This window comes from Oncorhynchus tshawytscha, linkage group LG04, assembly GCF_018296145.1.
Source record: "Oncorhynchus tshawytscha isolate Ot180627B linkage group LG04, Otsh_v2.0, whole genome shotgun sequence".
Taxonomy (NCBI): domain Eukaryota; kingdom Metazoa; phylum Chordata; class Actinopteri; order Salmoniformes; family Salmonidae; genus Oncorhynchus; species Oncorhynchus tshawytscha.
In genome coordinates this window covers 33,591,409-33,616,778 of record NC_056432.1, presented here as the reverse complement: position 1 = coordinate 33,616,778, position 25,370 = coordinate 33,591,409, and the positions used below count along the sequence as shown (strand labels likewise).

General features: G+C 42.3%; 1 protein-coding gene across 1 annotated transcript in view; it reads left to right on the top strand.

The window, feature by feature from the left end:
• Nucleotides 1-25,141, top strand: part of LOC112248597 (septin-2) — a 47,424-nt gene extending 22,283 nt beyond the window's left edge. The window contains exons 8-12 of the mRNA XM_024417755.2: nucleotides 15,062-15,163; nucleotides 15,878-16,023; nucleotides 19,528-19,611; nucleotides 19,721-19,778; nucleotides 22,571-25,141. Of these exons, the coding sequence (XP_024273523.1) occupies nucleotides 15,062-15,163; nucleotides 15,878-16,023; nucleotides 19,528-19,611; nucleotides 19,721-19,778; nucleotides 22,571-22,636 (456 nt within the window). The 3' untranslated portion in view covers nucleotides 22,637-25,141. The remainder of the gene's footprint in view (nucleotides 1-15,061; nucleotides 15,164-15,877; nucleotides 16,024-19,527; nucleotides 19,612-19,720; nucleotides 19,779-22,570) is intronic.
• The last annotated feature ends 229 nt before the right edge of the window (nucleotides 25,142-25,370 follow it).

The following is a 25,370-nucleotide window of genomic DNA, read 5'->3' as shown; positions in this document are numbered from 1 at the left end:
TAACGAGAATTTTATCTTTAAAATGGTGCCTAATACTTGTATGTTTGAGAAATTTGCTTTGAGATTTCTGTTGATTTGTATTTGGCGCTCTGCAATTTCATTGGCTGTTGGCGAGCGGAACCCCAGTCCTAGACAGGTTAATGGCACTGACCAAATCTTTTACCGGACCGAAAGTTGAAAGTGTTTTAGGCTAAATGTCGATGCCAAGTTTTGGTTCCAATGTACACCGAAAATGTAATCTTGGTTATCAAAAATGTATTAGATAAAGGATTCACCCCAAAGTATAAATGACTACTAAAGGACACATAATTGAATCAACATTTGAGTCATCTACTTTATGAAATTACACAGCCTGATGCACTCGCATCCTACTGCGCTGTTTGTGTGTCCCATTTATAGTGCACAGACACATGCCACAGTCCTAGGATACTAAAATGTTGCAGTCTGGCTTCGTTTTTTAAAGCTTTACAATAAATAACCAAAAAACAAAACCTGCATCAAAACACCATGCAAATAGAAAACATGTAGGCCTATTACAGCGACATTTGAGCAGTAGCCTAGGCTGGCTAATCAACTGCAAGACATTTTCAGCACACCATACAGTATTGTTGCATTCAACCGCACCAGGGATCCATCCATGCATGACGAAAAATGAAAAACATGTTTTAAGTTGAAATGTTATTGTTACATCAGCCTAGTGAACCTACCTACGTTTTTGTTATAGGCAGTTTTTAAATACTTTTTGATTAGGTCGCAGCATATTATTTATATCTGCAAGGACAGCAGGAAAGGCTGGACAAATATGATTTATCTGTCACGTTGTTTGTAATAATTTGTCGGACCAAGACGCAGTGCGATATGAGTTCCACATTCTTTCATATTAGTGAAACTGAACAAAACAAAACAATAAACTAACAAACCGTGACTACTGAGGTGCTATGTGCACTAAGTCCAAACATAAACAATATCCCATAAACCACAAGTGGAAAAAATCCTACTTAAGTATGATCCCCAATTAGAGACAACGATAACCAGCTGCCTCTAATCGGGAATCATACAAATCACCAACATAGAAAATAAACATAGAACCCCACATAGAAAATATAAACTAGAACAACTCCCCAGTCACGCCCTGACCTACTCTACCATAGAAAATAAAAGCTTTCTATGGTCAGAACGGTGACATTATCTCTTGTTTTATTTATGTTAAAATGCTATATACAGCATCTTACAGTATGTGCGTTTATAAGTGGACTTTTATAAAGTGCAATATTTTATATCTAAAACAATGGGCAGTTTGAGTTGCAGTTGTATGCAGGTCTTTTTCTAAAAGCAAATGTATAGGCTATGTCTGCCTGTGAATTAGTTGTTTCAATATTGCCTGTGCTGTGATTGAGTTTGACACCCCTGTTTTGGACAGAGGGAAGGTGTTCCCCACTGTTAAGGTCTATCTAGCCGCTATCTCTGCCTGTCACATAGGGTTCGACAACAACACAATAGGGAAACACCCTCTGTTATGTTGTTTCATGAAGGGAGCACGTCGCTTACGCCCAGTCTCCAAGCCTTTAGCCGCAACTTGGGATCTATCTATTGTGCTTGAGGTGATTTCTCAGCAACCTTTTGAGCCGCTGGAAAGCATGGAGTTGAAATATCTCTCCTTGTAAGGGCTGATTGCCCTTACATCCATAAAGCGGTGAGTGAGCTGCACTATAAGTACACCATTCGTGCCTACAATTCAACCCAGGGTTATCCAAGGTAACGTTGGCACCCAATCGCGACTTTATACCTTAGGTCAGCGGCAATTGTCTCACCTTAGAGCTTGTGGCTTTCCACCCGCCGCCCTTCCTACGGAAGAAGGGCATCTCCAGAATTTGTGCCCAGTACGCGCTTTGCGCATCTACTTGGATAGAGCGAGAGCATGCTGTAAGAGTGACCAACTCTTCGTGTCTTGGGCGTCTCCATGCAAGAGTGGGCCCCTCTCTCGTCAACAGCTATCCCATTGGATAGTGGAGGCTATTATATTGGCTTACAGTGCATTCGGATTTTGTGATGTTACAGCCTTATTCTTAAAAAAAAAAAAAATTCTCTCATTAATCTACACACACTACCCCATAATGACAAAGCAAAAACAGGTTTTCAGAAATGTTTGCAAATTTATTACAAATAAAAAAACTGAAATATCACATTTACATAAGACACATCTGTATTTTTGGAGTTCCTCTCATTCTTCTTTGCAGATCCTTTCAAGCTCTGTCAGGTTGGATGGGGAGCGTTGCTGCACAGCTATTTTCAGGTCTCTCCAGAGATGTTTGATCGGGTTCAAGTCCAGGCTCTGGCTGCCACTCAAGGACATTCATAGACTTGCCCCAAAGCCACTCATGCGTTGTCTTGGCTGTGTGCTTAGGGTTTTTGTCCTGTTGGAAAGTGAACCTTCACCCCAGTCTGAGGTCCTGGGCGCTCTGGAGCAGGTTTTCATCAAGGATCTCTCTGTACTTTGTTCAGTTCATCTTTCCCTCGATCCTGACTAGTCTCCCAGTCCCTGCCGCTGAAAAACATCCCCATAGCATGATTCTGCCACCACCATGCTTCATCGTAGGGATGGTACTGGCCAGGTGATGAGCGGTACCTGGTTTCTCTCCCAACATGGCGCTTGGCATTCAGGCCAAAGAGTTCAGTCTTGGTTTCATCAGATCAGAGAATCTTGTTCCTCATGGTCTGAGAGTCCTTTAGGTGCCTTTTGGCAAACCCCAAGTGTGCTGTCATGTGCCTTTTACTGAGAAGTGGCTTCCATCTGGCCACTCTATCATAAAGGCCTGATCGGTGGAGTGCTGCAGAGATGGTTGTCCTTCTGGAAGGTTCTCTCATCTCCACAGAGGAACTCTGGAGCTCTGTTAGAGTGACCATCGGGTCTTGGTCACCTTCCTGACCAAGGCCCTTGTTCCTCGATTGCTCAGTTTTACCGGACGGCCAGCTCTAGGAAGAGTCTTTGCGGTTCCTAACTTCTTCCATTTAAGAATGATGGAGGTCAGTGTGTTCTTGGGGACCTTGAATGCTGCAGAAATGTTTTGGTTCCCTTCCCCAGATCTGTGCCTCAAAACAATCTTGTCTTGTAGCTCTATGGACCATTCCTTCGACCATGTGGCTTGGTTTTTGCTCTGACATGCACTGTCAACTGTGGGACCTTATATTTGTTTAATCATGTTTAATCAATTTAATTTACCACAGGATGATCAATGGAAACAGAATGCACAGGAGCTCAATTTTGAGTCTCATAGCAAAGGGTCCGAATACATATGTAAATAAGGTATTTCAGTTAGTTTTTTAAATTAGCAAACATTTCTAAAAAGCTGTTTTTGCGTCATTATGGGGTATTGTGTGTAGATTTGAGGGATAAAAAAAAGTAGAATAAGGCTGTAATGTAACAAAATGTGGAAAAAGTGAAGGGGTCTGAATACTTTCCAAATGCACTGTATATGGTGTGGCAGGTAGCCTAGCAGAGCAGGGGTTTACAGCCCCCGGAGGGCCTGAAGGCTCATTCCACCAGAGGTATGGCTACCTCTTGGGCACTGTTCAAAGGCATCTCTTAACAAGAGATTTGCGAGGCAGCATGTTGGGCCACCCCTAATACTTTTGAGGTTTTACCGACTGGATCTCACTGCACCTTCATTGGTGCATATTGTCCTCGGTATCGGAGCCTCTGAGGGGTGATGCTGTTGGAGCTACCCTTGCTTCGGAGAACATGTCTGAGTTACGGGAGTGGGCCATATCCCATAAGTGACACATCGAAACAAGTATTAGAAATATAGGGTCTATGAGAATATGAGTGAGATGTGTCACTGCTTTTTCCTACTCGCAAGAGCGCAAAGAAGAGACGCATGCTTGAGAATGACAAGTTGGCAGGCGAGTGGCTTCCTTTATTGAGGAAAGGAGCTCACCTCATTCGCTACTCGACCTGTCTGTCTCCAACAGACTCTGTGTGATTGGATTATTTGAGATTGTGACCCGCCCTAAGGCATATCCCATAAGTGACGTATCTCATTCATATTCACATAGAACCGGGGTTAAGCAAGTAACCCTACGTTTCCCTGGCTGAAATTGCAGTGGTCTGTAACTCATAAGTAGACCTGAGCAGGATATATTGGAGAGTTTTTCCTCTGTGTCTGTGACCACTGCAAATCAGTGACCTTGTGGTTAGAGTGTCTGACCTCAGATTGGAAGGTTGTGAGTTCAATCCCTGGCTGAGTCATACCAAAGGCTGTAAAAATGGGACCTGATGCGTTTCTGCTTGGCACTCAGCAAGGAGATAGATTGGGGGTAAGGCCCTGCGATAGACTAGTGTCCTGTCCAGGGGGTGTACTTGTACATCAAGCTGCTTCATGCTACAGGAAATAGGCTCCTGCCCATGCAAGGCTACTTACTTACTGTGACCTGGGGGGCTTTACTCATAAACTCATACTACTCTCTATATGATCAGATTTTATACAGGAGCTGGTTTAGACTGGATTTTATTGAAATAATATGAGAATACAGAATTCTCGCATATCCTGCATCAGCTATAATGGACATTTAGCATTTCTAGACTGATATATGAAAAAGAAAATACAATGTTTATTCAGCAATGGGTTTTAAATGATCTTGATGAAGGATGGCATGTAGTGCTAGTACACTGTACTGTATGTACTCACTAACCTGCTGTATTTGTATAGTAGAACTTGAGTTGGGTATTTGACTGCAACTGCTACTAGTAGTTTAGTACTCTGAGACGGTACATGGCCTCTATAGTTTGAAGGGAGGAAGAGGTCAGAGAGGGCTAGAGAGCTCAGGAGGAGTTCTATTCTTGCACCGAGCCAGGGGACAACCAATTGTTCAGCCCTCTCCCCTTCTCTCTCCCCCGTCCACTCCTGTTCTCACGGAAGGCAGTTTGGCCATGCAGCTGCCATATTTCACCCAGGCCACGGCCTGTGGTGCTGTCACAGCTTTCCCGTCATTGTCTCGCTCCTGTCGACTCCCCCATGAATCCTCAGTCCTCTCAGCCCTGCTGCTACTGTGTGAACTAGCTCGACTACATCCCCACAGGGATCCTGGGGGGGTCTTAACTTTTCTTGGCGCCGTTGTTTGAAGTGCTGTCACCATGAAAGTGTTTAAGATTAACAGCATACATATTTAATCCGGCAGGGTAGCCTAGTGGTTAGAGCGTTGGACTAGTAACCGGAAGGTTGTGAGTTCAAACCCCCGAGCTGACAAGGTACAAATCTGTCGTTCTGCCCCTGAACAGGCAGTTAACCCACTGTTCCCAGGCCGTCATTGAAAATTAGAATGTGTTCTTAATTAAATAAAGGTAAAATAAAAAAAATAAAAAAATCCAAAGATGGTTGATATGGCTTATTTGATGGATATTACTTACCAAGCTAAGCAGACAGACCCAGTGCCAGGATAGGCCTAAAGTGACTAATGGGGCAGTTGAAATCGGTGAGGGGGCACAATTTTTGGGGGTTCTTCCATTGGAATCATATTGAATTCTGCTTATCATGCTATATCACAATAAACATGAAGTTCGAATGCCGAGACTCTGAGACCATTGAGTGCTTTTGAAGTGACGGGTTGGCGCAAAATCTGTAGCCCATCTGCACTCTATCAGCACAATGGACAGCGCCCTACACACTAAAGCAAGGCCATTTTGGCAATTAATATAGGCTATACAGGTAATTCACCTATTACAAACAGCCTATGTGAATACAGCTGTACACACAGCTGTCTTACCAAAACAATACAAACTAAATGCTGAAAGTAGTAGCCTAGTTATTCATGCAAACAAAAATACTGAAAAGCAGTTTGGCTTAGAATACTGACACAACTGCGAATGCGATCGAATGAATGTGAACAGAACAAAACAGCGGTAGGCTTACTAGGCCTATAAACAGAGATCAGCTCAATAAAGGCATTACACAATCTAGGCTAGTTACTTTAACAGTAAACAAACGTAGTAAGCACAAGGCAAATAACTAAAACAGCCTACTACAGTGAGATGCAACAAGGTGTCTTGCCAAATAAACAGGCCTATAGGCCCGCTTCAAACATGGGAAATCACGCAGCTTATGAGTTCAGAAACACGTTGCGATATGGCACTTCTGTGGATCAAATTCGCCTCACCCAAGTATTCAATGAAGTAATCCCGGCCTACCATAAACATGTACGTCCAATACGTGCAGTTCTATTTACAACCGGGAAAAGCAATAGGCTACCAAGTGCCTACATTTTATTTCTATGATGATACACACTGATATGTAGCTATACCCAAGTGCGACATTTGGGTTCTTGCATTTTAATTATATTGAATTCTGTTTTATATCATGCTATAGCACAATAAACATACACGTTTTACAACAGTGATGTGCAGAATGGCATCTTGGAACGCACAACTTGTCGATTCTTGTCACGGATGGCTATTTTCTTGTCTCCACTCAGGAAGGAGATTTGTTCTGTCTCCTAGAGATGAATGTACTTTGGTGCAAAAAGTGCAAATCAATCCCAGAACAACAGCAAAGGACCTTGTGAAGATGCTGGAGGAAACAGGTACAAAAGTATCTATATCCACAGTAAAACGAGTCCTATATCGACATAACCTGAAAGGCCGCTCAGCAAGGAAGAAGCCATTAAAAAGCCAGTCTACAGGTTGCAACTGCACATGGGGACAAAGATCATACTTTTTGGAGAAATGTCCTCTGGTCTGATGAAACAAAAATAGAACTGGCCATAATGACCATTGTTATGTTTGGAGGAAAAAGGGGGAGACTTGCAAGCTGAAGAACACCATCCCAACCGTGAAGCACGGGGGTGGCAGCATCATGTTGTGGGGTGCTTTGCTGCAGGAGGGACTGGTGCACTTCACAAAATAGATGGCATCATGAGGTAGGAAAATTATGTGGATATATTGAAGCAACATCTCAAGACATCAGTCAGGAAGTTAAAGCTTGGTCGCAAATGGGTCTTCCAAATGGACAATGACCCCAAGCATACTTCCAAAGTTGTGGCAAAATGCCTTAAGGACAACAAAGTCAAGTTATTGGAGTGACCATCACAAAGCCCTGACCACAATCTTCTAGAAAATTTGTGGGCAGAACTGAAAAAGCATGTGCGAGCAAGGAGGCCTACAAACCTGACTCAGTTACACCAGCTCTGTCAGGAGGATTGGGCCAAAATTCAACCAACTTATTGTGGAAGCTTGTGGAAGGCTACCTGAAATGTTTGACCCAAGTTAAACCATTTGAAGGCAATGCTACCAAATACTAATTGAGTGTATGTAAACTTTTGACCCACTGGGAATGTGATGAAAGAAATAACAGCTGAAAGAAATCATTCTCTCTACTATTATTCTGACATTTCACATTCTTAAAATAAAGTGGTGCTCTTAACTGACCTAAGACAGGGAATTTCTACTAGGATTAAATGTCAGGAATTGTGAAAAACTGAGTTTAAATGTATTTGGCTAAGGTATATGTAAACTTCCGACTTCCGACAACTGAATCTAGTACCAGAGTAATACGGAGTAGCTCAAAACATTACTAATCACAAATTACTCAAGGGATCATGATAATTTTCTGGTAAAAAAATAGGTTTACACCCCTATTTTGAAAGTGAGTGTGCAGCTGCTCCGTTTGCTCCATTGCTCAGGCACCTATCTTAGCATAGCAATGTACCTCAGTCTCCAGGCTCATACAGTTGCTGTGGAGTACAGTTCGCTAGTTAGCAAGCTGCTAAGTTATAGCTAGCCAGTCAGTCCTACATACACTGTAGTTGGCTTAGCCTAGCATTAGCCTCAATGATCTGGATACTAGCATTCATTGGTGCAGTTAGCCAAAGACCTTTTATTGCCTCCTCAAGGCCTGCACTGTTTCTCTTTCATCCTCTAAGCTTCGAATGGGTATTTTCCAACACAAATACTCAGTGATGATGACCTCATCCTTACTCAGCCCTCTCTGCTGTGTTTGTCTGTGTCTGTGTGGTCGTTGCCCAGTCCCTTTCCTCCCTGGGATGCAGGTGTATTTATTTTTCTGCCCTGTGGCAGTCATTGTGCCAGGGCATGCCTGCACTTCTGCAGAATTTAAAACAATAAATACACGTTTCCCTCCATGGAGAGAAAATGACTTCAACACACACATACCTCTTCAGGAGTGGATTAGGAACAGGCCTTTTACAGTGAGATAACAGCCAGTTTCCTTGCGTTTGGAACATCTTACGGTCACTGTCTGAAGTGACCTTCCCGACACCCCTTCTAAAGAAAGACATATAATTTGTTATGTTTAATAGACTAATATAAGTAATGATATTAGTTTAATAGTTTCTTCTTTGATTGTAAAACTGTTCAAACTCTTTTGAAACTGTGAAACTGCACTGTGACAACCAGAACCAGATGGAGGTATTTTCATAAGCCCCTTTCAAACTCTTAAACTGATATGTTCTTTGGTGATTATAGCATATATACAGTACATTACTACATGGCTTAATTAATACAGTGTGTATTGTACTCTCCTTCACTCTCTGTGATCATAGGTTGAGGTGGGTGGTCTGTGGCTCAGTCGAGAAGGGGGGGTGTACTTTCATTCCGTTGCCTTTTTTATATTAAGCGTTAATCCCACCAGTTACCTTGGTAACTGTCTGCCCCCCACCCGTCCACTCCCATGCCCCCTGGCTGGGCAGACCCACCAGGGCCTGTCCAGTCTGCCTGGTACAGTAATTACAGGAAGGACCTCGGCTCTAATGGTCCAGTGACTAGGTCAGGAATGCCGATTTGATGTCTTTGTTTAAGTGCTCTTTCAGAACGAGTCACTCGTTGCTTCACCTCTTTCATTTCTAATCTGAAAGAAATAAGAAAGCTACTTTGTTTTCCAAGGCAGAGCTGTGAGGAGCTCTGTTAGCCTGGGCACCTGTACACCTGCATGCTACAGTACATTACTGTCTGGGCAGCTAGAGTATGGTACAGGCATCAGGATGTCTGTATGAGGATGCGTCCCAGATGGCATCCTATTCCCTATATAGTGCAATACTTTTAACCAGAGCCCTATGACTGAGTGTATGATTCCTACAGAATTACCTGGAGCTTCCTAGGCCCAGGGGTAAGGGTCCATGGGTGCTATAGATGAAGCAGGGACAGGGAGTCAAAGAGGCTAGTTCTGTAATGTTGAAAGGGTGGGGCACCCTCTCCCTGGCCATCTCGCTCCACCTCTCCTCTCCCCACACACACACTCTCTCTCTCTCTCGCTCTCTCTCTCCTCTGCTGTCCATCTGACGCCAGATTTATTTCAGCCCAAGAGCTGGGGCTGCAGAGAGAGAGAGAGAGAGAGAGAGGTGTGTGTGGAGGGGGTGGTGTTGGGGTCTAACACTCTCAGTCTGCTCCCCTCAGAGTGAGTATTGTTGGGGCTCTGTCACACCCGCTGACTCCATGGGGGCAGCAGGAGGGTTAGTCTCAAGACATTTCCTGGAAAAGCTAAATCATTTTGGATATAAAGTTAACAAGTTCAGTTTTGAATTAAAGTTGTTTTTGAGTGAGGGACCTAGTGGAATCTAACAAGGAGTCAGCGTTTTGTCCACCCACTGACTCCCACGTTAGATGTGTAATGTGTGTGAGCCCAGTCAGTAAGAGCATGTGTGTGAGCCCAGTCAGTGGTAAAACAAAATAATAATCCATTTGTTGTTATTATTAATCTGTTCTATTATGTTATTATTATGTTGTTGTCAACATCATTGTGTATTGGATAGCTTTTTTACAGTGGCTCAAGAGGCTTTGGTCTCTAATGTTACATAAAGCTTATATCAAGGTTTTCCCAGCATAGACTTGGTGAGCTCTCTGGGCTCCCAATGCCTTGCCCTCCTCGCCCCGGGTCGATAAGATGCCATTCGATTGTTTTTCTCATTGAGCTTTTTCGCTTTGCATTGTTGATTTCATTAGACTTTGCTTCAGTGTATATTTCCACTTCCAAGTATTGTTCCCTGGTGGACTAGTTGTTTAGTGGGGACAAACAGTCCACAATGACAGACCTGAACAGGCTGTTTCTGCTGTGTCAGACCAGGAGCAGTGCCAGGGGGACAGACAGAGCTGTGGTCTGTAACTGATTACACAGGATAACTCCCAAATGGTACCCTATGCCCTTTATAGTGCACAACATTTGACCAGAGCCCATAGGAAATAGGGTGCCATAATGGTACTGTTTTAGCTACAAACACTTATGGTCTGTGGCCATTTGTACTCGTACTGTAGCTAGGTGTAATGTGTTGAAGTAACACTTAACCCAGCTGTGTGTTTGTGGCTGTTTTTCAACTGGTTTGTGGCTATGATAGTCATACTCTGTTATGGGTGTTTTCATAATGTGTTTACTTTGAGGTTATGTTTATGAGTAAACCATATGAAAATATTATTGTATTGTGTTATTCGCTGGTGTAACCCCTTGTAATAAGGGGTTTGTAGTGAGAAACAGGCATATTGCTTCTGTTAGTGTGGTTGGAGGCTTACTTGACCTAAATGACTCAATGTTCCCTCTGTCCCTATATTAAATATAGAAGAGTGCTATTATTGGATGTGATGCTAAAGGAACTAAATTATTTTGTATTGTATTGTTGCATATGGGGCTCTGGTCAGAGGTAGTGCACTATATGGGGAATAGGATGCCATTTGGGACACAAGCATTGTTTTTAAACTTCTCATATCCACTGCCTCCATAATACCCCATAAAGTAAGAATGTCTCTCCCCACCCTTATCGTTTATTACCCCCAAGGGGAATCTTTCCACCTCCACTAGCCTTCACTAACACACAGTCATTAGATAACACGTATCAAAACAAATTAAGCCTTCAAATCAGAGGCTCTCACTTTTCTAATTAATACTGAGGAAGAGCCCTTTGTGCCATTGTTACCAGAGACCTGACCTGCCAACTCAAACACAGCGAGAGAGAGACTGAGAGAGAGACTGAGAGAGAGCCTGAGAGAGCCTGAGAGAGCCTGAGAGAGCGCCTGAGAGAGCCTGAGAGAGCCTGAGAGAGCCTGAGAGAGACTGAGAGAGACTGAGAGAGACTGAGAGAGACTAAGAGAGCGAGGCGGAGGGTCAAAAAATAAACCCGTATTCCCTTTCTCTCTGCCAATTACAGCACAGAACTGTAATCAGCAGGCTAGCTAGACAGAAAGAGGCTGGTGTAAGAGCATGGTCAAGATTTTGTGTCACTGGCCTACACACAATATCCCATAATGTCAAAGTGGAAATATGTTTTTAGGGATTTTTATAAATTAATTAAAAATGAAAAGCTGAAATGTCTTTAGTAAAGATGTATTCAATCCCGTTGTTATGGCAAGCCTTAATAAGTTCAGGAGTACAAATTTGCTAAACAAGTCACATAATAAGTTGCATGGACTGACTGTGTGCAATAATAGTGTTTAACATTCTTTTTTATCACTATCTGTACCCCACGTATACAATTATCTGTAAGGTCCCTCAGACAAGCAATACATTTCAAACACAGATTCAACCACAAAGACCAGGTAGGTTTTCCAATGCTTTGCAGAGAAGGGCACCAATTGCTAGATGAGTATTAAAAAAAAAGCAGACATTGAATATCCAGTTGAGCATGGTATATCAATACACCCAGTCACTACAAAGATACAGCGTCCTTCCTAACTCAGTTGCCGGAGAGCAAGGAAACCGCTCAGGGATTTCACCATTAGGCCAATGGTGACCTTAAAACTATTAGAGTTTAATGGCTGTGATGGGAGAAAACTGAGGATGGCTCAACAATATTGTAGTTACACCACAATACTAGCCTAAATGAAAAGAAGGCTGTACAGAATACAAATATTCCAAAACATGCATCCTGTTTGCAATAAGGCACTAAGAAAGGAAATAAGTAAAACTGCAAAAAATGTGGCAGAAATGTACTTTATGTTCTGAATACAAAGTGTTACATTTGGGGCAAATCCAACACAATGTGTCACTGAGTACCACTCTTCATGTTTTCAAGCATGGTGGTGGCTGCATCATGTTATGTGTATGCGTGTCATTGGCAAGGACTAGGACAGTTTATTGGGATAAATGGAAATGGAGCTAACAACAGGCAAGATCCTAGAGGAAAACCTGGTTCAGTCTGTTTTCAAATTCACCTTTCAGCAGGACAATAACCTAAATCAATAGTCCAGATATACACTGGAGTTGTTACCAAGATAACATTGATTGTTCCTGAGTGGCCTAATTACAGTTTTGACTTATATCGGCTTGAAAATCTATGGCAAGACTTGAAAATGGCTGAAAATAGCAATGATCAACAACCAACTTGGCAGAGCTTGGAACATAAAAAAAATAAAAAATGTACAATCCAGGTGTGCAAAGCTCTTAGAGACTTACCCAGAAAGACTCACAGCTGTAATCGCTGCCAAATGTGATTCTAACATGTATTGACTCAGGGGTGTGAATACTTATGTAAATTAGATCTTTTTGTATTTCATTTTCAATAGATTTGCTAAAATTTCTAAAAATATGTTTTCACTTTGTCATTATGGGGTACTGTGTGTATGAGTATGGATGAGAAAATATTGAATCAATTTTGAATTCAGGCTGTAACACAACAAAATGTGGAATAAGTGAAGGGGTATGAATGCGTTTGAAGGCACTGTTACATATATTCATTTTTTATTGTTGGACATGAAAGACTGTAAAAACACCAGCAAATCAGCTCCAAGTGATTTTATTTTAGGAAATATGTTCCAAAGTATTCCCACACATAATAGAGAGAGATAGACAAAACATGAGGAACACCTCCCTAATATTGAGTTACACCCCCTTTTGCCCTCAGAACTGCCTCATTTTGTCAGGGCATGGACTTGAAAGCCTTCCAAAGGGTTGTTGGCCCATGTTGACTCCAATGCTTCTCACAGTTGTCAAGTTGGCTGGATGTCCTTTGGGTGATGGACCTTTCTTGATACACGCCGGAAACTGTTGAGCATGAAAACCCAGCAGCGTTGCAGTTCTTGTCACACTCAAACCGGTGCGCCTGACACATACCACCACACCCCGTTCAAAGGCACTTCAATCTGTTGTCGTGCCCATTCACCCTCTGAATGACACACATACATAATCCATAGCTCAACTGTCTCAAGGCTTAAAAATCCTTATTTAACCTCTCCTTCCCTTCATCTACACTGATTGAAGTGGATTTAACAGGTGACATCAATAAGGGATCATGGCTTTCACCTGGTCAGTCTGTCATGGAAAGAGCAGGTGTTCCTAATGTTTTGTACACTCAGTTTATGTGATCGTATACAAATGTAAGCAAGGTTTGAAATTGCTATGTTTTAGCCAAATGTTATTTCTGTTTGGGCTTCTTGCAGTCATTTTGCATCTACAAATGACTTGGAATTATGTTCCGGACCCCTGACAATCTGCTGAAGAAAAATCTAGTTGATGATCCCTGCTTTAATGTGTTAAGATATATAAATAGGATAGAAAACTAGAATTGACATGGCATCGGTTGTGTGTGTTCTATTTGTCCAATTTAGACAGATTTAGACCAGGCAGTGGTATGAACACCTATCACTGCTGAAGCTAGTGATTACAGGTGTGGTTGGTTAAGTCGGGCTGCTGTAATTAGATGGTAGTGTAAATTCCAGGTAAATAGTTATTAGGTTAAGCAGGTTGGGAAACATGTCCAAACACCTATTGAGTGGTTGGATTCCATGACTTAACATTCTGTTTTTAGGTGAATTTCTAACTTGAGATGCGACTCCAGCCCTCTCGTAATTCTCCCACTGATATCGCTTCTCATCCTTGTGTTATGATAGTTAGTTGTTGAGTGTATTGTTTGTCATATCTGTGGTTGTGCAGGATGCTACTTCTGTATCCCTCCTGTCTCTGATACATTCAAAAACATGTTTTTCTGCATGTTTCTTCATTTTCCTCATAGCTGTGGATTTACATAACCAGTTGTTTGTTACTTTTTTCCTGCTGTTGTGTAATCCTTTTTTTTTGCCCGTCTGTGTCATGTTCCTCAACTCCCAGTCCAATCCCACCAAACGGATACTTGTCTGTTCTGTGTGGGAACTTGCATGTGTGTGCGATGGGGAGAGGGTCTGGTCCTGTGCCACGCTCTCCTCCGGGTCCCGTAAGTCTGTTTGCTTTCAGATGTGGTCCTTAACAATACCCTCCACTCCCCACACAGACCCTATCACACAAACTCTGCTCTGAGCGCGCTGAGAAAACAACCCACAGCCATAACAGGAGCTGGAACAGTGGCTTGCTCTATAGGAAGAATGTGCTCTCACATCCTGGACGCCTGCCTCTCCCCATACTGTCCTTTATAGATTACATGAAAGTCCCCAAAAATGTCAGGAAAACAACACTTTATGCAACACTCATGCATTGCTAATTCAATTTTGCTCTTGAGAAAACAGAGAAAAATACACCTTTTGATTTATAAAATAATAAATATTTCCATCTGTCCCCTAGATACTGGTGAAGAAAGGCCTTTGTGTTGTTGCTTCACCGCTGGGGGTTGAACAAAGGAGAGGGGATAAGTTTTCTTATGACTGTTAGACACCCCCCCTGCTCCTCCGGGGTAAGTGGGTAAAACTAGAAGTAACAAGAGGGAGAGAAAAATGGCATGTCCAGAATCCCACTCCTGTCATGGAGGCTGGGCCATGTCTGAAACGGTGACACAGACGAGAGGAGAGCGAGAACAGAGGGAGGAGAGGCCTGACTAACAGACAGCAGTGACAGTCTCATTATGTTGCAGAGGGAGCATGTTCATGTCCTACTGTAGGATTGATTGTCTCTCAGCCCAACATGACAGCCATCCAAAACTGCAAGGTTCAGATGAGAGGGATTGCTGCTGGGCTGGGGGGAGCGGCTCCGGCCTCCGGGTACAGGTTTCCCTTAGGCACAGATTGCAACACTGACCTTAGATCAACGCCTAGGGACAAGTTATTCCTCTGGGAAGCGGATGGGGATTGACCTGAGGAAATGTGAGAGGTCATAAGGTCACAGCGGGGTTAAGACTGTATTGATCCTGTGTGTTTCTGTATTGGTAGATCCTAGATGAGATTGCAGAGCATGGCATCAGGATCTACCAACTGCCAGACGCTGACTCAGATGAGGATGAGGAGTTCAAGGAGCAGACACGAATACTGAAGGTACGACACACACAGAAAGGCTGCATCCCAAATGGCACACTACTCCCTATATAATGCACTACTTTTGACCAGAGTTCTAAGGACCCTAGTCAAAAGAAAGTAGTGCACTATAAAGGGAATAGGGTGACATTTGGGATGTAAAAATACTAACACCAACTAAGAGAAAGAAACTCAGGGAGAAACACCATTACTGAATGAGACTGGGAGTGATGTAGAACCACTTATGTCATTTTTCTCTTTAACCACTGGGTTTTTAGAATGGGTGAGAATCATACTATTGAAACTTACCCGTTGATCTTTTGAATGGGCTTCATGTTAAACGTAAACGATCCTGTCATTTTTACTTACTCTGGTACATACAGAGTGTCTGTGGGTTTTTGCTCCTCCCTTGTACTTGATTGATGAATTAAGGTCACTGATTAGCAAAGAACCTGGTTGTCGAGGTCTTAATTGAAAGGAAAAAACTAAAAGCAGCAGACACTAGGCCCTCCATGGAATGAGTTGGACACCCCTGCTCTAGTAGATTCCACTCATCTTCAATAACCATCATTCTCCTATTCTCTTCTCCACCTGTCTCTCCTTCCCTGTTCCCTCTATCTCTGCATCCCTCTGTTTTCACACTCCTCCCACTCTGTATCCTCTTTCTATCCCCTTGTTTTCCTTGCCCTTGCATCCATGTCTCTCTACTCCTCCCCCTCTGTCTCCCTCTCTCAGGCGAGCATTCCGTTTTCTGTGATTGGTTCAAACCAGCTGATTGAGGTGAAAGGAAAGAAGATCAGAGGCCGTCTCTACCCCTGGGGGGTCGTAGAGGTGGAGAACCCCGAGCACAATGACTTCCTCAAACTACGCACCATGCTTGTGTAAGTTACCATGACAATGCAATGCGTACCCCTTCAAACATTCAACCTCCAGCTGCGTACCCCCTCTAGCACTAGGGTCAGTGCACTCTCAAATGTTGTTTTTTGCCATCATTGTAAGCATGCCACACACACTATACAATACATTTATTAAACATACGAATGAGTGGGAGTTTTTGTTACAACACGTCTCTTGGGAAATGACTAAGAGCTCTTATAGGACCAGGGCACAAATAATAATATAATAATAATCAATCATTTTGCTCTTTATTTATTTTACATATAAAACCTTATTGTCTGTGCCTGTATTTAGTTTTCATGCTAGTGAGGGCCGAGAATCCACTCTCACATAGGTACGTGGTTGTAAAGGGCATCAGTGTCTTAACAGTGCAATTTGCCAAAGCAGGGTACTCCGAGTGCAGCCCAATCCAGAAATCTGGCAGTGGCTTCTGATTAAATTCAATTTTCACAGAACCGCTTCTTGCAATTTCGATGAGGCTCTCTTGTTCAGATATCGGTAAGTGGACTGGAGGCAAGGCATGAAAGGGATAACAAATCCAGTTGTTTGTGTCATCCATTTCGGAAATGTACCTGCGTAATTGCACACACAACTCACTCCGGTGCTTTGCTATATCACATTTGACATTGTCTGTAAGTTTGACTTCTTTTGCATACAAATCATACAATGATGGAAAGACCTGTGTGTTGTCCTTGTTAATGCAGACAGAGAAGAGCGCCAACTTCTTAATCATAGCCTCAATTTTGTCCCACACATTGAATATAGTTGCGGAGAGTCCCTGTAATCCTAGATTCACATCATTCAGGCGAGAAAAAACATCACTCAGACGGGCCAGTCGTGTGAGAAACTCGTCATAATGCAAGCGGTCAGACAAGTGAAAATTATGGTCGGTAAAGAAAACTTTAAGCTCCTGTCAAAACTTTGCCCCTTGATAACCAGCAGACTTTTCTGTATGTTGTAAAAGTATTGCATAGTGCAGAAAATCCACAAGAGTTCAGGGGCCTTGTTTTAACAAGGTGAACCATTTTCACTGTAGTGTCCGAAACATCTTTCAAGCTGTCAGGCATTCCCTTGGCAGCAAGAGCCTCTCTGTGAATTCTGCTGTGTACCCAAGTGGCATCGGGAGTAACTGCTTGCGCGCGTTACCACTCCACTGGCTTTTGCGCCATCAGTACAGTTACTAACACGTCTTGACCACCAAAGTCCATTTGATGTCACAAAGCTGTCCAGTACTTAAAAAATATCCTCTCCTGGTTTCCAGAAGAAGTTTTCCTTAATTGACCCCCCAGGGTTCAATTCTCGGGCCGACTCTTTTCTCTGTATATATCAATGATGTTGCTCTTGCTGCGGGCGATTCCCTGATCCACCTCTACGCAGACGACACCATTCTGTATACTTCTGGCCCTTCCTTGGACACTGTGCTATCTAACCTCCAAACGAGCTTCAATGCCATACAACACTCCTTCCGTGGCCTCCAACTGCTCTTAAACGCTAGTAAAACCAAATGCACGCTTTTCAACCATTCGCTGCCTGCACCCGCACGCCCGCCCGACTAGCATCACCACCCTGGATAGTTCCGACCTAGAATATGTGGACATCTATAAGTACCTAGGTGTCTGGCTAGACTGCAAACTCTCCTTCCAGACTCATATCAAACATCTCCAATCCAAAATCAAATCTAGAGTCGGCTTTCTATTTCGCAACAAAGCCTCCTTCACTCACGCCGCAAAACTTACCCTAGTAAAACTGACTATCCTACCGATCCTCGACTTCGGCGATGTCATCTACAAAATAGCTTCCAATACTCTACTCAGCAAACTGGATGCAGTTTATCACAGTGCCATCCGTTTTGTTACTAAAGCACCTTATACCACCCACCACTGCGACCTGTATGCTCTAGTCGGCTGGCCCTCGCTACATGTTCGTCGCCAGACCCACTGGCTCCAGGTCATCTACAAGTCTATGCTAGGTAACGCTCCGCCTTATCTCAGTTCACTGGTCACGATGTCAACACCCACCCGTAGCACGCGCTCCAGCAGGTGTATCTCACTGATCATCCCTAAAGCCAAAACCTCTTTTGGCCGCCTTTCCTTCCAGTTCTCTGCTGCCTGCGACTGGAACGAATTGCAAAAATCTCTGAAGTTGGAGTCTTTTCTCTCCCTCACCAACTTTAAACATCTGCTATCTGAGCAGCTAACCAATCGCTGCAGCTGTACATAGTCCATCGGTATATAGCCCACCCAATTTACCTACCTCATTCCCATGCTGTTTTTATTTGATTTACTTTTCTGCTCTTTTGCACACCAGTATCTCTACCTGCACATGTTCACCTGATCATTTATCACTCCAGTGTTAATCTGCTAAATTGTAATTATTCACTCCTATGGCCTATTTATTGCCTACCTCTTCATGCCTTTTGCACACAATGTCTGTTGACTCATCTAGCTGTAACGCATAGAATTCACTGGTTTGTATGCGAAGCAGTAATTGTTTTCTAAACATCTCCTGCCATGTCACTGATACGTCGTGAAACAGTGTTGTTTGATGAAGACATTGTCTGTGTAGTTTTCTTGGCCTTTTCCCCCACATTGTTCCAGCCATATCCAGGGCAGCAGGAAGAATGAAGTCCTCCACAATAGTATGGGGCTTGCCTGTCCTAGCCACTTGGTACCATCATATCATATACAGATGTATACATCATATACATCTGTTGCTTTTGTACATGTCTTACTACTTGAAAGCAGTCTTAATTCTCGCTCAAAAAAGTCCTGTGGCTTATTTTTCAAATTGGCATGTTTTGTTTCTAAATGTCTGCGCAACAGTGAAGGTTTCATTGAGTTGTGAGGCAGTACTTTTGCACATAACAACACACTGTGGCTGAGGGAAGGCACTACTCCCAATATAAGTGAAACCCAAATCAATGTAGCTCTCATCTTATTTGTGCCTCTTCGATGGTCCAACATCCCCGTCGGTTGTTCGGGGCTTTCCCGGGTAAGGAGGCAGTAGCTCTTCGGCTGTGTCAGATTCACAACTGTCAGTGTCCATGCTAGCTGGGCTAACAACAAATGTAGAATTACTGATGCTAGCATTGGATGTACTCGTGGAAGCAGGACAACTTGTGTTGTCGACAGGTGCAGGTGTAGTACTGTAAAACGAGGCTACTCAGGCGAGAAAAAAACCTCACCCAAATGTATAGCCCTGTTGGAAAATGTAAATGTTTGAAAATGTGGAGAGAAAAAAAATGTGAATCACATTTTTATTTGGCGTACCCCTGATTTAGAGTAAATGTAAAAGTCATCTATGTATGCTCTTATGCTCTTACTTATGTTGGATATGTATTACTATACTGCCCCTTAGTGGTTGAACACAGAACTTCAAGTCTGTCCATCTGTTGCACAGTGTAGTAGTCTAGTCTAGTGGGTTTTATGGGGGTTTTGCACAAGCCAAATTGTGATATTGAAATGTGTGATGGTTGTGTGTGTTTCCAGCACCCACATGCAGGACCTCCAAGAGGTCACTCAGGACCTGCACTACGAGAACTTCCGTTCAGAGAGACTGAAGAGACCTGGCAGGTCAGTCTCCTATCTGCAGTGTTTCTCTCTCTCACACACACTCTGTCTGGGCTGATACTACTCTAACATATTACCGTAGTTAACATGTTCCCTTAAACATTCCCTACAGAGCTGTGGAGGAGGATATGATGGACAAAGACCAGATTCTCCTGCAGAAGGAGGCTGAGGTGAGTAGCTACTGCAGCACTGGATGCTCTCATAGGGTTAACTAGGTCCTTGGATGCTCTCATAGGGTTAACTAGGTCCTAGGATGCTCTCATAGGGTTAACTAGGTCCTAGGATGCTCTCATAGGGTTAACTAGGTCCTAGGATGCTCTCATAGGGTTAACTAGGTCCTAGGATGCTCTCATAGGGTTAACTAGGTCCTAGGTAATAAATGAATGGGGTAAGTTGAGCCACGGGACAGGGTACGTTAAGCCGCCTACAAATTTATGTACTGAATAAAATATTACCTCTACCTTTTTAAAACCATGTCTATCTTAATTTACAAACAGAATTCAACACAATCACAATCGCTTTTTTGTCTTTTAACCATTTTAAGCACATTTTAAACAGGCTTAACACCTAACACTTTGTACTTTTTTAAACACAGGTCCTGTTTTTACTTCATATCCCCCAGAGATAATGCCATGCATTATGCCCTTCAATTTGCCCAACTTATCCCATGGCCATTGGCTCAACTTACCCCAAGGCAAACATTTTGACACTAGTAGCACACACAGCTACAAGGATGCACTTTCATGCTAGGTTTATGACCTCATATTGAAGATTATAGAGACCCCAACTGATGTACAGCACAATCTTTAAATTATCTACTTTGGTTTAGATACAAGCATCATGAAAACTTTAACACAATACATTCGACTTGGTAAAAATCTGTTTTTGGACCTTACTTGCTTATCACTTCTTCCATGTGGTAATCGTCCGGGTTATTGTCCATTTGGAAGATCCATTTGCGACCAAGCTTTAACTTCCTGACCGATGTCTTGAAATGTTGCTTCACTATATGCACATAATTGTCCTTCCTCATGACGCCATCTATTTTGTGAAGTTCACCAGTCCCTCCTGCAGCAAAGCACTGCGCTTCACGGTTGGGATGGTGTTCTTCGGCTTGCAAGCCTCCCCCTTTTTCCTCCAAACATAACGATGGTCATTACGGCCAAACAGTTCTATTTTTGTTTCATCAGACCAGAGGACATTTCTCCAAAAAGTACAATCTTTGTCCCCATGTGCAGTTGCAAACCGTAGTCTGGCTTTTTTTATGGTGGTTTTGGAGCAGTGGCCTCTTCCTTGCTGAGCGGCCTTTCAGGTTATGTCGATGTAGGACTCGTTTTACTGTGGATATAGGTACACCTGTTTCCTCCAGCATCTTCACAAGGTAAATTGCTGTTGTTCTGGGATTGATTTGCACTTTTCACACAAAAGTACGTTCATCTCTAGGAGACAAGTCTCCTTCCTGAGCGGTATGACAGCTGTGTGGTCCCATGGTGTTTATACTTGAGTACTATTGTTTGTACAGATGAACGTGGTACCTTCAGGCGTTTGGAAATTGCTCCCAAGGATGAACCAGACTTGTGGAGGTCTTTAAAAAAAATTCTGAGGTCCTGCCTGATTTCTTTTGATTTTGCCATGATGTCAAACAAAGAGGCACTGGGTTTGAAGGTAGGCCTTGAAATACATCCACAGGTAAACCTCCAATTGATTCAAATGATGTGAATTAGCCTATCAGAAGCTTCTGAAGCCATGACATAATTTTCTGGAATTTTCCAAGCTGCTTAAAGGCACAGTCAACTTGCGATACAGTGAATTATAAGTGAAATAATCTGTCTGTAAACAATTATTGGAAAAATTACTTGTGTCATGCACAAAGTAGATGCCCTAACCAACTTGCCAAAACTATAGTTTGTTAACAAGAAATTGTGGAGTGGTTGAAAAACGAGTTTTAATGACTCCAACCTAAGTGTATGTAAACTTCTGACTTCAACTGTATATGTAGCCTGGCAAAAGTAAACCCAGCACAGGACACAAAATAATTTGGGGTTGTTTGTTCTGTCGAATTGTAATTTTAAAATAGGATAATGTAGGAGACAAATCACCGCAGGGGGGGGGGGGGTCACCATAAAGTAAAGTTCAGTCTAAATCACAATCAAGTGAAATACATCTGTTAGTAATGTGCATAAAAACAATCTGAATGCATAAACGGTAGTGGCTCTGTTTTAAACACAATGTCCACATGATACCCTAACCCCAAATGGAACAGATTCTCATCTCACCCATTCAGCACCTTCACCACAACATGGTTCTGAGAGCACTGGTATTCAGCTAGCAAGAAGCTACACTATGTGTTCAAGGTTTATGTTCAATAACTGATGTTAAGAGGTTTTCAGTCAAACAGCCTAATATTCTTTAGAGATTGGCACATTGTTTGCTGAATTCTGAAGACCCTTAAAGTGTTTGCACTTGTAGTGGTGTAGTTTTTAACAACACTAGTACCAAATTAGGGATGTAACCCTATAAGCAGAGTCACAGACCCACATTCCTGTAGAAAAGCAGCATGGGATACCAGATCAGTTTAGCAAAGTGTTACGTTTGATCGCATTTCTTCAGTTTGCAACACACAGAGTTCTATAGAGTACAAACCTGGTTTGATGTAGATTTAAATATGAAAGTAAATCTATTAATCAGTCACACGCCCCTACCCAACTGTGAAAATGAGTTGGAATCCATTTTACCCCGATTGAGTGAAGTCAAATGTTCCACTTGAAGTCTTATCCACAACCAGTAGATGGATATATTTTCTATTGTGTAAAAAAAATGTTTTACATTAAGGCTCTCATAAAGTTACGTGGATCATTGTATTATCTTTTTACAATGGATACAATTTCTCGTGTTTGGAATGACTGATAGTCTCTAGTATTTGTTTCACTCAACTGTCTGTTTCCTTCTCTTCTCTCTGTAGCTAAGGCGTATGCAGCAGATGATTTCCCAGATGCAGGCGCAGATGAAGATGAAGGGAGACGAGTGAAAATAGAGGGATTGAAAGAGGGAGTTGGGGAAGGGATGAGAGGAGCCTCACACCCCTCAACCCCACTGTGCGTCTGCATCTCCATCATAGACGTTCTGCTGGACACACACATCACTCCCTATCTCTGTGTGTCAGTAAATCAATCAAGCAATCAACCACCCAATTGGATGTTCCCCTCTCTAACATAATTGTAATTATAAAATCTTCAATTTGGCCTCTATTTTACCATGGTACTGAGATCCACTGATCTGCAAGTCTCAGTATTGTTTTGGGAACTGTTACTCCCGTTGTAACACGTTTCATACTAAGGTATGTTTGTCTGGAGTGTTTTCCTTTATTGTGTAATGTTATGATATGGGTTATGATATAATGTTAAGGCATACTGTAAAAACAGAAATTCCATGTTCTCCCAATAGGTGACTAAAGATGATGTCCATGTGTTTTCATCCGCACTAGTATTCTGTCTCATGTACAATGTAGATCTTGCGTTGCCAACTGTACTAATATCTCATTGGTTAGACAACAATAAGACTTCAGTGTTTACAGAATGTTTGGGGAATGTTTTGTGTAATTTAAAGTGGCTATCAGCAGTTGAAACAATAGCAAAGCTTTCACCCCACTGTTGTTACGGTTAAAAGCTGGGGGGAAGGACTGGAGAAATGTGACCACTCAAATTCAAAGACAGAGTTATGGATGCAAGGACTGACCATCCATTATATCAAAATGATTGTTTTAACCATGTTTTTAGGCTATACAGTGTTTGTTTACATTTACTTTGTTTACAAACATTGTAGTCAAAAATATTATATTTTGGTTTCTGTTTGGGTATGACAGTTGTGCTTTGCTCATGAGGCTTTTGTAAGTTATATTCTTCAAGAATTAATAGGTACATATCATTAATTTATAAATCCAAAAATGATGGTAGCAACTGCTGATTGCCCCTTTAAAGGAAGGTTTGTTGAGAGCTGGATGTTGTGTTTTTACCATTTGCAACCTGTCTTTGCATTTGGAGCACAGCTGAGGACTCAGTCCAAGCTGTAGGTGTAGTAATAATAGTGTCCCTCGGGTGGCGCTGTAGTCTATGTTCAACAGCACAACACATGGAAAATAACTATAAGGGTAATAATATATAAGGGGAATACAGGCTTGTGTGGAAGTATCCCACAGTCTCACATTTTATTTTAAACTTTATCACATTTGCTCTATATAATGAAAGATTTATGTAACTTAACTTTGTCTGTGCCTCTGTTGTATTGGATGGAGACCAGTGCAGGCTGGTGGAAGGAACTATAGGGGGACGGGCTCATTGGAATGGAGGAATGAAATAAATGGAACGAAGTCAAATGTGGTTTCCATATGTTTAATGTGTTTGATAATGTTCCATTTATTCCATTCCAGCCATTACAATGAGTCCGTTTTCCTATAGCTCCTCCCACCAGCCTCTACTGATGGAGACAGTTTGCCTTGGTCTCTGGGTCAGTCTCCTCAGATGAGGTTTTACTGAGCTGAATTCCTCACCATGTAATCTTATAAGTCAAGTATCAACAGCAGAAGGCTGTTGGTTGTGTCATTATACAGAGAATATTTGCCCTTGTGTTTGAGGAATGCTCTGAAGTGACTTGATAGCTAAAATATGTATGCATCATGTGGGTGGACGTACTGTCTAGAATAAATGTTGGTGCATTCAAGATGCAACTGATGAAATGCTTGTTAAGTGATCATGTTAATTCAAGTGTGTTCAAACCATGCACAACTGTGTGTTGGTTAATATACTTTGTTTATCGCCTAAGACTTGCACTACAAAACCTTACATCACCCTTTGTCTTTAATAGTTACATTATATTATGAGCAGTCTTAGTATAGATGTGTGTTTTTGTTTATTTGGTCATGTTCTTTTGGGTTTTCCTAAAGGGGGTCTTCATTTTATCACAATGATTTACTGTATGCACAAACATACTGACATCTTCTGATATTGGCTAGCTACATGGAACTTACAGTATTGAACACAATTCCATTTCCTGAATTCCTAACTATATTCTGATTCACCATGTCTGCCAGCCCACTCTAGGCTGCTGACTGTTATACAGTGAACACACTAACGCCTCTCAATGTGTCCTTCGTGTTTAAGAGCATTATCATCAGTCAGTGTGTCATTGTCTATGTAACTTGTTTCTTTCTGCCTAGTTGATCAACAGATTTGTACCTTTGAACCCTGGAGGCATTAACCCAGCGTTTCCCAAACTCGGTCCTGGGGACCCCAAGAGGTGCATATTTAGTTGTTTGCCCAAGCACTACACAGCTGATTCAAATAATCAACTCATCAAGCTTTAATTATTTGAATCAGCTGTGTAATGCTAGGGGGAAAAAACTAAAGGTACTCCTTAAGGTCCCTAGGACTTAATTTGGGAAACACCGTAATTAACCTAACTGTGCTTGAAACGTTTTTTTAGTAGTGTCTCAACTTTTGTACTCCATTTTCAGAAATACAGTTTCCATAGAAACACACTTGTTGTCAGAGTGCTTTGTTTACAGGTCATAGGTATGATGATGTGCATTTGATTGGTCATGTAGAAAAACAAAGGCAATGGGATTGAATGGAGACGAAGGTTTCTAGTTGTCAAGCCTTCTAGACCTCTATCAAATTGAAAACACTAGATAAGAAGCTGCTGTGGAGGTTGGTGTAGCAGTGTTGCTAAATGGTGAAAAGCTGATATCACAGAATGATGCATGGATA